The sequence below is a fragment of the Staurois parvus genome, unplaced genomic scaffold, assembly GCF_062004578.1.
Source record: "Staurois parvus isolate SC_StPar_1 unplaced genomic scaffold, SC_StPar_1.0 ptg000018l, whole genome shotgun sequence".
Taxonomy (NCBI): domain Eukaryota; kingdom Metazoa; phylum Chordata; class Amphibia; order Anura; family Ranidae; genus Staurois; species Staurois parvus.
The window spans coordinates 17,310,511-17,323,706 of NW_028317814.1; the positions used below are offsets into that span (position 1 = coordinate 17,310,511).

Genomic DNA, 13,196 nt, shown 5'->3' on the forward strand with positions numbered 1-13,196 from the left:
TTACACGTAGTAAGCAATGATGTCAGAAGTGACATCCTGCTTACTACTTTGCATGTAATCACTGATTGGCCAATCAGAGATCACATGATCGGGACCTCGTACAGAGGTCCCGTCCGACAATCGGTGCTTCACTGTGTCCAGAGGACACAGCGGGCACCGGACCGCGGTGCTGCGCGCTCCCGGGGAGCAAGCACAAGCAGGGGGTGGGGAGGCTGTTTATAAACGGCCACCCGACCCTGCACTGCCACCGTCTGGCCGTTTATATACAACGGCCGGTCGGGAAGTGGTCAAAGTTTTATACAGTTTTACACTATGGGATTTCTGGTTTTGTTTTGATTTATGCTGAAAATGTGAAACACTGCCTGTGGAGGAGAGAGGTGGCCTAACATTGATGCAGATCTAGTGGAAAGTTATTGGTTACTACCAGCAACTACGGTTATAAGGGCAAAGGGATATCGACCATCAGGACCGGATTACAAACTGGGATAGTCCCAAAAAGCAAGTGTGACTTACCTAGAGATAGGTGGTCATGAAATGACGGTGAGTTTACATCTATGTGGGGCACCAGTGTGAGCACAGTGAAGCACTTGTCATTTCTGTATGGAGTATCAACGTTAAAGATACAGCACCGTTGTGTTATTCACATGTTGGGACTGAATATTAATATTTTATTTGTATTTTGCTCAGTGATATCACTTTAAAGATTGCACAGTTTATTTTGTCAATTTGGGACCTTAGCATTTTCTAAATATACGCACGCTCCTAACTCCTGAAACCACAAAGCAACTCATTCACTCCGTTATCATATCACGACTTGACTACTGCTACTCCCTCCTCGCCGGCTTACCCCAACACAGGCTATCCCCGCTTCAGTCTATCCTGAATTCTGCGGCCAGACTCATCCACCTCACCAACCGCTCTGTATCCGCCTCCCCCCTCTGCCAATCCCTCCACTGGCTTCCGATTGCCCAACGCATAAAATTCAAAATATTAACATTGACGTACAAAGCTGTCCATAACACTGCCCCGAACTACATCACCGACCTGATATCCAAATACCACCCAAAACGCACCCTCCGCTCCTCACAAAACCTCCTATTCTCTAGTTCCATGGTCTCCTCCTCCCATGCCCGTCTCCAGGACTTCTTCAGAGCTTCCCCCATCCTCTGGAACTCACTACCCCAACCCATCAGACTGTCACCTACCCTCCTCACCTTTAGGCGCACCCTGAAAACCCATCTCTTCAGGGAAGCCTACCCTCACCTAATTGCCGATCTCCTCCGCTCTTCCCACCACTCCGTCCCCCACAGCTATTTCCTCCTGTACCACTATCCCCTCCCTCCTAGATTGTAAGCTCCAAGGAGCAGGGCCCTCGAACCCCTCATGTTTCGCATTGTATTGTTACTGTACTGTCTCGTGTACTGTCTCCCATTATAATGTACAGCGCTGAGCAAACATTTGGCGCTATATAAATACTGTATAATAATAATAATAATATATAGATCCATACTTACCTCATTATCACCGCTGTGTCTTTTTCAATCCTTCATCACCTGCAAATAGGATCTTGTAGAACAGTGTTTTTTTCTCTGTTGGGGGAACCCATTAACATTTTTACTATGGAGCTCTGCAATTTCTAGTTTTACCCCTGCCTGTGTCCTCTGCAGCTTTCACTGGTTCCTCCTGCTGACCTCCAAGTCACAAGTAGACCGTATTTGGATACAAGCTCCAGAGATGGACATTGTGCCCCGATAACAAGCAAAAATGGTACAATGGACGTAAGCCCTGACAGGTGTAATAAAAATAAGTTTTGCCTATAGTTCTACTTCAATATTTTGGCCAATGAAATTAATAAACCCCCCAAACTTTCAAAAGAACATAGTATGCAGGAGGCCTAACACTTCTAGCAACTAAATAGTACATTTCTTTATAAAGGTCTATACATCAGACCAAAGAGGGACAAATGAGAAGGACAGAGGGATGGAGGGATTTGCTTCCAAAAGAGGGACAGTCCCTCCACATCAGGGGCAGTTAGGAGCAATGCATGTGAACAAGGCCTAGGGGCGGACTGACAACTCATGGAGCCCCCGGGCAATAGGGGATCATGGGGCCCCTGTGTCCTTGCCCAAACTCAAAAAAGCCTATGAAAAAGGTACCAGGGGCATCTCATGGGGCCCCCTACTGACCCCGGGTCCTCGGGCAGTTCATGAGTTTCCAAATGGTCAGTCCACTCCTGACAAGGCCCTAGCAATTCCATTCCAGCTGGGACTGTATATAATCTCATCAGTGGGATCATTTGAGGCATTGTGAGCAGATATGAGGCTCTGCAATATTTCACCTTCATTGTGCTTGTCTGCAGCAGGATTACAACACAATATTTTGAACTTGTACCATCCCTGGTTCTTGTTGAGTGTATATACCCATATAGAAGAAAAATGTATTTGAAATATATTTTTAAAATATTCTTCCCAAATATATTGACATATATTTGAAATGCTACAATTTTGGCCATATTCAATATATTTCAAAATATATATTATATATATTATATATATTTATATATTCAAATTATATATTTAATTTTATATATATATATATATATATATATTGTTTTTAAATATATTCTTCAGATTTTTTTAACATATAAAAAAGTAATTTTAACATATATTTTTACATATATTTGTAAATGCATTCCAAAAATGTAGATTTTTATTTTTAAAGACAATTTGAAATGTATTTTTAAAAATATTTTTCATATATTTTGTATTAAAAATGCATTTCAAGATGCAGTGTGTACGATTTTCTGAGGTCTTTCCTGATGTGTTTTATTTGTCAGACCTTTTACCATTTTTAATGCCCATCTCTGGACTTGTTTTATTTTTTATCAATTTTTATCTTTCTGTAAGTGAGGTCACTAGAACTGCGCTTTAATGTCTATTACATTTAAATTCCATCACAGTTTCCCCTGATACAGATGGGGCTGTAGGTATGATAGAGAAAAATATAACAGTGAAAGAAAGAGACCGCTTTCTAATCAAAATGAGTGTAAGAAGCTACCCTGTACCTTCAGTAAAAAAACTGAATGATAGTTGCTTAGTGTTGTAGAATGAGGATATGATCCAGGTATTCTCATTGAGTGGTAGTCTGAGGCCTCATTCACACCATATGTGCTGCAAACCGATGGAAACTGACATGCAGATTCCACTTGCAGAGATATTACTTTACATCAGTTTTCATGTGTGCTTCAATGAGTGTTATACATGTTGCAGATTCCTGCAAAGAAAAAAATCTGTTACTAGTGTTGTGGTGTGAACAGGGCACATAGAGAACAATTGGTTTGGGTGTTCCCTTGTAGAACAACTGACCAGCGGCGGACTGACCATTTGGGAACTCGGGCACTGCCCGAGGGCCCTGGGTCAGAAGGGGGCCCCATGAGATGCTCCTGGTACCTTTTTCATAGGTTTTTTGGGTGTGGTTTGAGTGTGAGCAAGGACACAGGGGCCCCATGGTCCCCTATTGCCCAGGGGCCCCATGAGTTGTCAGTCCGCCCCTGCAACTGACATCTCTCGATCATGGTGTGAACGAGCCCTGAAGGTCTGATTTGCAATATTTTAAAGGTGTGCAAAACAGACTCTCCAGACTACCCTTCTCACCTTTTTTTTAACATGGAGAAACTAATAGTCTAATATTTCAGGATCTTGAAGATGATCACAGGGTTCAAACATAGGTTGGGAAGAGGTGGTTGGTATGTAAAGACGTAAATCCCTACCTGACATTCAGGTTCTATAGAGATTGAATGCTTTAGTAAGTTCACTAATGACTGTAAACCAATGTATGCTGTTCATAACCATTCTTATCATGATACAAATACACTAATTAAGCTGAATTCCAAGCAGGTATTAAAAAATAACGCAGCCATGTGTTCATTAAAATTTTATTATGTGTTTAGATGCTGCTAACGTGTTTTAGATTTGGTACCAGTCTTGTGTAATTTTCATAGTGACAGAAAAAGGTACTTTGATGTTTCTTTTTTATTAAAATAATTACAGTGCCATAATCCATATACAGAAATAGAAGGGACAATGTAAACTAAACAGTGTGTGTTTAGTATCACTTTAAATACCACCAAAAGAAAACTCTGTCTACAAAAAAATTATATAACATTCATTTGTGTACAGCAGTGGTCTCCAAACTGCGAACCTGGGGCCAGATGTGGCCCTTTGCTTGCTTTCATCCAGCCCTTGGGGCACTATTTCATCCACTGATACCACCAATGGAGCATAATTCCCCCACTGACCCCAATGAAGGGGTACAATTTCTCCCAATTACACCAACTATGGGGCCCAATGACACCAATGATGGGGGACAATTCCTCCTAATGACACAAACAATGAGGCATTATTCCTTCCATTGACATCAAAGTTGGGGCATTTTTTCCCACTGGTGTTGGGACTCCCAATGGCCCCAGTCTGGTCCCCCTAAAAACTTAAGGACAGTAAACCGGTTCTTTTGTTTAGAAAGTTTGGAGACCCCTGGTGTACAGTGTTGCATGACTGAGTAATTGTGAGCAAAACTATCACAGCACTGAAAACTGAAAAATAGTCTGATATGATATACAGGTTAGTACTTAAAGTGGTTCTAAATGTAGAAGGTGCTTTACCTTAGTGTATATTAAACACCTTCTGCATGCAGTTACCCCCTTCTTCCACACTAAATACTTAGCTGAGCCTAAACTTGAGCCAGTGATGTACATAAGAGCAGCAGCTCTCTCAGCTTTCTCTCTTCTCATTGGAGAGAGAGGCAGTAGCAGGAGCCATTGCCAGGGAGTTGAGAGAGGGGGGCAATACCGAGCCACGGTCAGTATGTCAATGGCAGCAAGCATGAATGAGCGCCCCCATAGCAAAGATTACTTTTCGTAGTTAAGGATAAATGTTGTCTTTCTGCACTAGTACTTGTCACTAGGTTACTAAAGCCTTACATCCTTTATGTTTTTTTTTTTTGTATATTGCAGCTTGCCCTGTAAACACTGTTTACCAGATTACCTGCTTAACCGTCATCATAGACCACAATGACCATCGTTAACACCATATCTCGTCACTCCAAAGAGGTAACCACTTTTATCTGTGCTTTTGGTAAATCAAAGTTATTTCACAACCTCATTACGTTCTCCGTCTCCCCGTCCTCAAACACCTCCCCCCCAAACATCAAACCATCACCAGCCGTAACCTCCGCAACCTGAACCTGGCCCCTCTCCACTCCGCAGCTGACCGTCTGTACGACAGTATCCTGCCACTGTCCTGCCCCGACCTGGCCAATACTGCGTATAACAACTCGCTGTCAGCTGCCTTAGACTCCCTAGCACCCCTAATCACACGCAGCATCAGACCCCAACCGCTTCAACCCTGGCAGAACGACCGCACCAAAAATCTTAAACTACGCAGTCGCGCGCTGGAGCGATTATGGCGCAAAACCAGATCCCCTCAAGCGTATACCCTTTACAAATCCTCCTTCCTCACTTACACCTCCTCCCTCCACATCTCCAAACAAGCCTACTTCGTAACCCTCATTAATTCCCTCTCCACCTGCTCTTCTCCACTTTCAACTCCCTACTCTCTCCCCCTCCCACCTCCACCCAGTACCTCACTCACCGCCCACGAGATTGCCAACCATTTCCAAAACAAGATCGACGCAATCCGTAAGGACATCGCCAATGCTCAATCTACCTAGCCTCCCTCCCAATATAACCCCTGCAACTCTCCCCTCCTCTGACCTCGCAATCGCCCTGACCCCCACCACACCTAACATCCCGCGCACTAAAGCCTCCCCAACACTCCCCTCCCTCAGCCCTGCTACCACTGAAGAGATCACTAAGGTCTTCACAGAAGTCCGCCTCACCACTTGCCCCCTTGACCCTGTCCCCACACAACTCCTCCGGTCACCCTCCTCCTCCATCCTATGCTCCCTCACCAACATCTTCAATCTCTTCCTCTCTACTGGCGCATTCCCCTCCCCCCTAAAGCACGCGCACATCACCCCCATATTTAAAAAACCCTCCCTGGACCCCTCCGACCTGAGCAACCTTAGACCCATCTCCCTGCTGCCATTTACATCCAAGCTCCTTGAGCGCTTGGTCTACGATCGCCTAAGCTCCCACCTCAATGACAACAACCTCCTCGATCCACTACAGTCTGGCTTCCATCCCCTACACTCCACCGAAACCGCCCTACTCAAAATCACTAATGACCTGCTAACCGCCAAAGCTACTGGCCACTACTCAGTCCATTTACTCCTCGACCTCTTCGGCGCCTTCAACACAGTTGACCACCCCCTCCTCCTTAATAAACTATACTCCCTTGGCATCAGAGACTCCGCTCTCTCCTGGCTCTCCTCCTATCTTTCCCAACGCTCCTTCAGCGTTACCTATAACGCTACCACCTCCCCCTCTCTCCCCCTCTCTGTTGGGGTTCCCCAAGGCTCTGTCCCCGGGCCCCTTCTCTTCTCCATCTATACCTCCTCCCTTGGCCAACTGATACACTCCCACGGCTTCAACTACCACCTCTATGCCGATGACACACAAATCTACCTCTCCACCCCTCGCCTCACCCCCTCAGTCTCCACCCGTATCACCCACCTACTGAACGACATTTCAGACTGGATGTCGCTCCACTTCCTCAAATTAAACCTTTCCTAAATCGAGCTCCTAATTTTCCCCCCAGCCCCCACCCCCACCCTCTCTATCACGAAAACAACAATGCCACCATCAGTCCCACCTCGCAAGCCAAAGTCCTAGGTGCCACTCTAGACTCAAACCTGTCCTTCCAACCCCATGTCCAATCACTGGCAAACTCATGCAGGCTCCACCTCTGCAACATCTCTAAAATATGCTTGTTCCTAACCCCAGACACTACTAAACAACTCATACACTCCCTTATTATCTCACGACTCGACTACTGCAACTCCCTCCTCACAGGCTATCCCCGCTTCAGTCTATCCTGAACTCAGTGGCCACTCATCCACCTTGCCACCCGCTCCGTATCCGCCACCCCCCTCTGTCATTCCCTCCACTGGGTCCGATTGCCCAATGCATTAAATTCAAACTACTAACACTGACGTACAAAGCCATTCATAACACTGCTCTGAACTACCTCACCGACCTGATACCCAAATACCACCCAACCCGCACTCTTTGCTCCTCACAAGACCTCCTACTTACTAGCTCCCTGGTCTCCTCCTCCCACGCCCAACTGCAGGACTTCTCCAGGACTTCCCCCATCCTCTGGAACTCACTACCCCAATCCATCAGACTATCACCTACCCTTCTCACCTTTAGGTGCACCCTGAAAACCCATCTCTTCAGGGAAGCCTACCCCACCCTCACCTAACAGCCAATTTCCTCCACTCCTCCTACCACTCCATCCCCCACAGCCACTTCCTCCTGTGCCATTATCCCCTCCCTCCTAGATTGTAAGCGCGAAAGAGCAGGGCCCTCGAACCCCTCGTGTATTGTATTGTTACTGTATTGTCTCATGTACTGTCCCCCACTACTCTGTACAGTGCTGAGCAAAGTTCCTGGCGCCATATAAATACTGTATAATAATAATAATAATAACTTCAGTATCTGAGTCATAAATTGGAATTAGGTAAATGAATATGGGACAAGATATTTGCACCCTTTTGCTGCATAGACCCAAGGCTATGTAGATCTACAGCAAGCCTTTCACTTGTAAATGAAGCTGGTAAAAGTAGCTGTAAATCTCAGCTAAATGAGTCTATCAATTTACGCAGCGCTTTACATATATATTGTACATTCACATCAGTCCCTCACCCTCAAGGGGCGTACAGTCTAAGGTCCCTAACTCACATTCATACACATACTAGGGCCAATTTAGACAGGATCCAATTCACCTACCAGCATGTCTTTGGAGTGTGGGAGGAAACCCATGCAGGCACAGGGAGAACATGCAAACTCCAGGCAGGTGGTGCTGTGGCTGGGATACGAACCAACGACCCTAGTACTGCCAGGCGGAAGTGCTAACCATTTAGCCACTGTGCTGCCCTATTAGACCAGTGCTGATTAGTAATGCCTCAAGATCTGACAACTATCTAATGTCATTGCTAACTTTAGGATTTGTGTATGCTGGAAGCTGATATTCATGAAGGTATTCAGCAGTAGCGTGTCATTTACAGCTACAACATTTATAGACATTTTTGCATGTTTGTCAGATACTTCCTATTAAAGTGCCTCAAGTCTTACACTTTTTTGTAGTTGGTTAAAATTTTCTTTTGAACATTCGTAGAAAAAACACTTGTCAAATTATTCTTTTATGCCATCATTGAGTCATCTAATTTCTGTTGAAAGCCCTTAAAGTGTTACTAAACCCACAACAGTAAAATCAGTCTGTATATGCAGTAAAGCATGCTTGCTATACTTACTGAGAAACCTAAGGGGTTAATCCTCTGCATTGTGTAAAAAGGCTGTTAGATCCTGTCTTCTCTGATTCTCCCCTTTTTCTACTGTTCCCAATCCATCTGCTAATAGTACAGAGCTCTAGCAGTCACTCTGCACATGCTCAAATTAATGTGTATTGCTATTGTTTTTTTTTTTCTTTGGGAGGGTGCATTTGATCAGCACAAGGCCAATCAGCATTGTTCAGACAGAAGGCCAGGGGTATACAGTCTCATAGGGACAATCAGAGGAGAATGAAAACTCCCCCCACAGGTTTTAACCAGTGCTCAGCTGGACACTTATAGAAGTCACAAGACTGCTATATACTGCTGATGAGAAAAGGTATTTAGCAGTTTATATTTACTAAAATAATTGCATTTCAATATTCTGTGTATTGTGGGAGACCAGATATAGTGAATGCAGGGTCCGGGGTTTAGTAACACTTTAAAATTTCATCCAGACCTAATGCTTGAATGAAATCCCAGACCTTTTAAACAGGTTTCATTACATATCTCCTAGATTGTAAGCTCTTAGGATCAGGCCCTCCTATCCCTCTTGTATTGAACTGTATTGTTGCTGTATTGTCTCCTGTTATATTGTAAAGCGCTGAGCAAACTGTTGCGCTATATAAATCCTGTATAATAATAATAATATATAAATCCTGTATAATAATAATAATAATATATAAATCCTGTATAGTAATAATAATGTACCTTAGATTGCACGCTCCTTGAGGGTTAGGGACTGATGTGAATGTACAATATATATGTAAAGTGCTGCGTAAATTGATGGTGCTATATAAGTACCTGAAATAAATAAATATGTACTATTTTCCCCCCAAAAAAAACACTTTCACAGCAAGAAATTAATTTATTCAAGAAGAATCTTCCATCCTGCTTCTTCAAATTTTCTTGTCACAACGTCAGAAGATGAACATTTTCAATCAAAATTCAACTGGGGTGTGGCCAGCTAGAAGTCCTGTTGGGATCAGAGAGGCAGTAAAAACAGTTGGTTGATCCTCGATCACCCACCTCCAAATTTATAGTAGTTATTGCCACAGCTGTGAAGCTTTGCAGTCCAGCAATTTGTATTCGACACTTCCAATTTGACAGACAGCACTGCCTTTTTAAACTTAAATGAACCGTGCTGCAAACTTGTGCCAAACACGACTATGGTGGTTGTAGGGTGGCAGTTCAATGAAGATCTCAAAACTGGATGGACAGAAATACATATCCATTGCCAGGTAAAACAGAGCCCATATATATATATATATATATATATATATAGATAAAATCAGTATATGCAGCTGCTTTCAGGGAGTTTGGCTTTAATTATTTGTATATGAGTGTATATGAGTTAAAAATGAAGTGTGGCCATGGGGCAATTTTTCTATGTTTTGTAAGGTTTTAAAAGACATATTCTTAATGTACTTCGGGTTTTGCTTTTTTAATAAAAAATAACCTTACACATTCAAAACTATATATAAAACACAAATGTTGAAAATTGTAACCCGTGTGTGTCACCTTGTGTGTCTGTACCAAGGCCAAACATTCCAGGGGATGTAAACTTTTGATCTGGGCGATTTGGGTGATTTCTGTTATCATTAGGATTTAAAAAGGATCCAAACAACTATTTGATAATAAATGGCTTCATATGATCATCATCCTTCAATAAAAGAGCATTTTTTGGCATGATCAGTCATATTATCAATATCAATGCCAAAATGTCACAATTTGTGCCAGGGTATGCAAACTTTTGAGCACATCTGTATACCTTTTTAAAACAGTATATTTATGTTTTTTCTTTGTTTTAACAAGGTTATGCACACTAGTTATGACTCTCTCTCTCTCTCTATATATATATATATATATATATATATATATATACACACACACATAAACTATGTGTGTGTCTATATGCTATATATAGTCATTTTTGCCTAGCTATAACTCTGTCTTTATGACTTGCAGGAAAAACAGGCTGGTTTTTAGTGGTTTCTTATCTGCTCGTTATTACCACCTTTCGCATGCATGCATGTCACATAAATGTTTTGACAACATAACATTTGCTACTGCACTTTGTGGGAAAATGTTCTGTTACAGTTGTTTTCTTGCATCTGGTCACGGTTTATTGCCATCAAGTTGTCAATGTTTCTCTGTATCTCTGCAACAAATGGCTATAAACTTCAAGCTTTACAAAACAATCAGAGAGATAAAAAAACAATTGAAAAGAAAAAAAATGTACAGAACAGAGTTCATGGCTGAGTTTGTGTAAGAAAAACATTTTTACGTGTTCAGGAACTATAGAATTCTGAGAATTCACCTGTTGGAAGAGGGATGGGGAAATGTCATTGTGACATTGATAGTACTGCAAGGCAGGCATAGGGCTTGATTTACTAAAGGCATAGAGGGGGATTTACTAAAATGGGTGCATTCTGGTACAACTGCGCATGGTAGCCAATCAGCTTCTAACTTCAGCTTGTTCAATTAAGCTTTGACAAACAAAGCTGGAAGCTGATTGGTTTCTATGCAGAGCTGCATCAGATTTTGCACTCTCCAGTTTTAGTAAATAACCCCCAAAGAGATTGTTCTCCATGCACACTAGCAACCCCCCCCCCCCTATAGCAGAAGCACTGCTAAAGGGCAGCAGGGATGCGCAAAATCACATATATATATATATGTGATTTGCATTTCCAGGTAGGGGGCGTAAACACGCCCTACCCGCGCCGCTATTGGCTGCTGAACATGTCAATCACCGGGTCCCAGGCGGTACTTGGCGATCGTCGGCAGAGCTGACAGGGGAGAGACCTATGTGTAAACAACCCAGGTCTCTCTCCTGTCAGCATAGACATGATGCTTTGTATTTCTCTGCACTGCAGAAAAATACAAAGCAGCATGGCTCTCTAGCAGGGGCGGACTGACCATTTGGAAACTCGGGCACTGCCCGAGGGCCCGGGGTCCGTAGGGGGCCCCATGAGATGCCCCTGGTACCTTTTTCATAGGCTTTTTTGAGTTTGGGCAAGGACACAGGGGCCCCATGATCCCCTATTGCCGGGGGCCCCATGAGTTGTCAGTCCGCCCCTGCTCTCTAGTAAAACACAACACATAATATAAAACCCACACAGCGCACAGTTAACCCTTTGATCGCCACAGATGTTAACCCCTTCCTCTTCAGTGTCATTAGTACAGTGTCAATGCTTTTTATTAGCACTGATCACTGTGTTGGTGTCACTAGGGATGTCAGTGACAGTCAGTTCCCCCCCAGTGTCAGAATGCCCGCCGCAGTTCCGCTATAAGTCGCTGATCGCCGTCATTACTAAAATAAAACAAAATAAAAATTCCAGGATATATACCGCATATATTTGTAGGTGCTATAACTTTAACATAAACCAATTAATATACACTTATTGGTCTTTTTTTTAACAAAGACATGTTGCAGAATACATTTTGGTCTAAATTTATGAAGAAATTTTATTTTTTAAATTTTTTTACTGGACATGTTTAATAGCAAAAAGTCAAAATTATATACAGTCATGGCCGAAATTGTTGGCACCCTTGATATTTCTCCAGGAAATCATGTATTTCTCACGAAACGTATTGCATTAACACATGTTTTGCTATACACATGTTTATTCCCTTTGTGTGTATTGGGACAAAACAAAAAAAGGGAGGAAAGAAAGCAAATTCGACATAATGTCACACAAACCTCCAAAAATGGGCTGGACAAAAGTATTGGCACCCTTTCACAACTGCGGATAAATAAGAATGTTACAAGCATGTGATGCTCCTGTAAACTCACCTGGGGCAAGTAACAGGTGTGGGCAATATAGAAATCACACCTGAAAGCAGATAAAAAGGAGAGACGTTCACTTAACCTTTGCATTGTGTGTCTGTCTGTGCCACACTAAGCATGGACAACAGAAAGAGGAGACGAGAACTGTCTGAGGACCTGAGAACCAAAATTGTGGCAAAATATCAACAATCTCAAGGTTACAAGTCCATCTCCAGAGAACTAGATTTGCCTTTGTCCACAGTGCGCAACATTATCAAGAAGTTTGCAACCCATGGCACTGTAGCTAATCTCCCTGGTCGTGGACGGATGAGGAAAATTGATGAAAGATTGCAACGCAGAATAGTCCGGATGGTGGATAAGCAGCCCCAAACATGTTCCAAAGACATTCAAGCTGTCCTGCAGGCTCAGGGAGCATCAGTGTCAGCGCGAACTATCCGTCGACATTTAAATGAAATGAAACGCTATGGCAGGAGACCCAGGAGGACCCCACTGCTGACACAGAGACATAAAAAAGCAAGACTACAGTTTGCCAAAATGTACTTGAGTAAGCCAAAAGCCTTCTGGGAAAACGTCTTGTGGACAGATGAGACCAAGATAGAGCTTTTCGGTAAAGCACATCATTCTACTGTTTACCGAAAACGGAATGAGGCCTACAAAGAACAAAACACAGTACCTACGGTAAAATATGGTGGAGGTTCAATGATGTTTTGGGGTTGTTTTGCTGCCTCTGGCACTGGGTGCCTTGACTGTGTGCAAGGCATCATGAAATCTGAGGATTACCAAAGGATTTTGGGTCGCACTGTAGGGCCCAGTGTCAGAAAGCTGGGTTTGCGTCCAAGATCCTGGGTCTTCCAGCAGGACAATGACCCCAAACATACGTCAAAAAGCACTCAGAAATGGATGGCAAAGAAGCGCTGGAGAGTTCTGAAGTGGCCAGCAATGAGCCCAGATCTAAATC

At 43.2% G+C, this 13,196-nt stretch overlaps 1 protein-coding gene across 2 annotated transcripts in view; it reads left to right on the forward strand.

Annotated features, from left to right (window-relative positions):
* Positions 1–13,196, forward strand: part of SCNN1B (sodium channel epithelial 1 subunit beta) — a 140,147-nt gene that overhangs the window by 17,677 nt on the left and 109,274 nt on the right. The window contains exon 2 of one of the 2 annotated variants that reach the window (XM_089682776.1): positions 5,012–5,107. The exons of the other annotated variant lie outside the window; for it this stretch is intronic. Coding sequence (XP_089538902.1) covers positions 5,069–5,107 — 39 coding nt within the window. The 5' untranslated portion in view covers positions 5,012–5,068. The remainder of the gene's footprint in view (positions 1–5,011; positions 5,108–13,196) is intronic. 2 annotated transcript variants of the gene reach the window in all.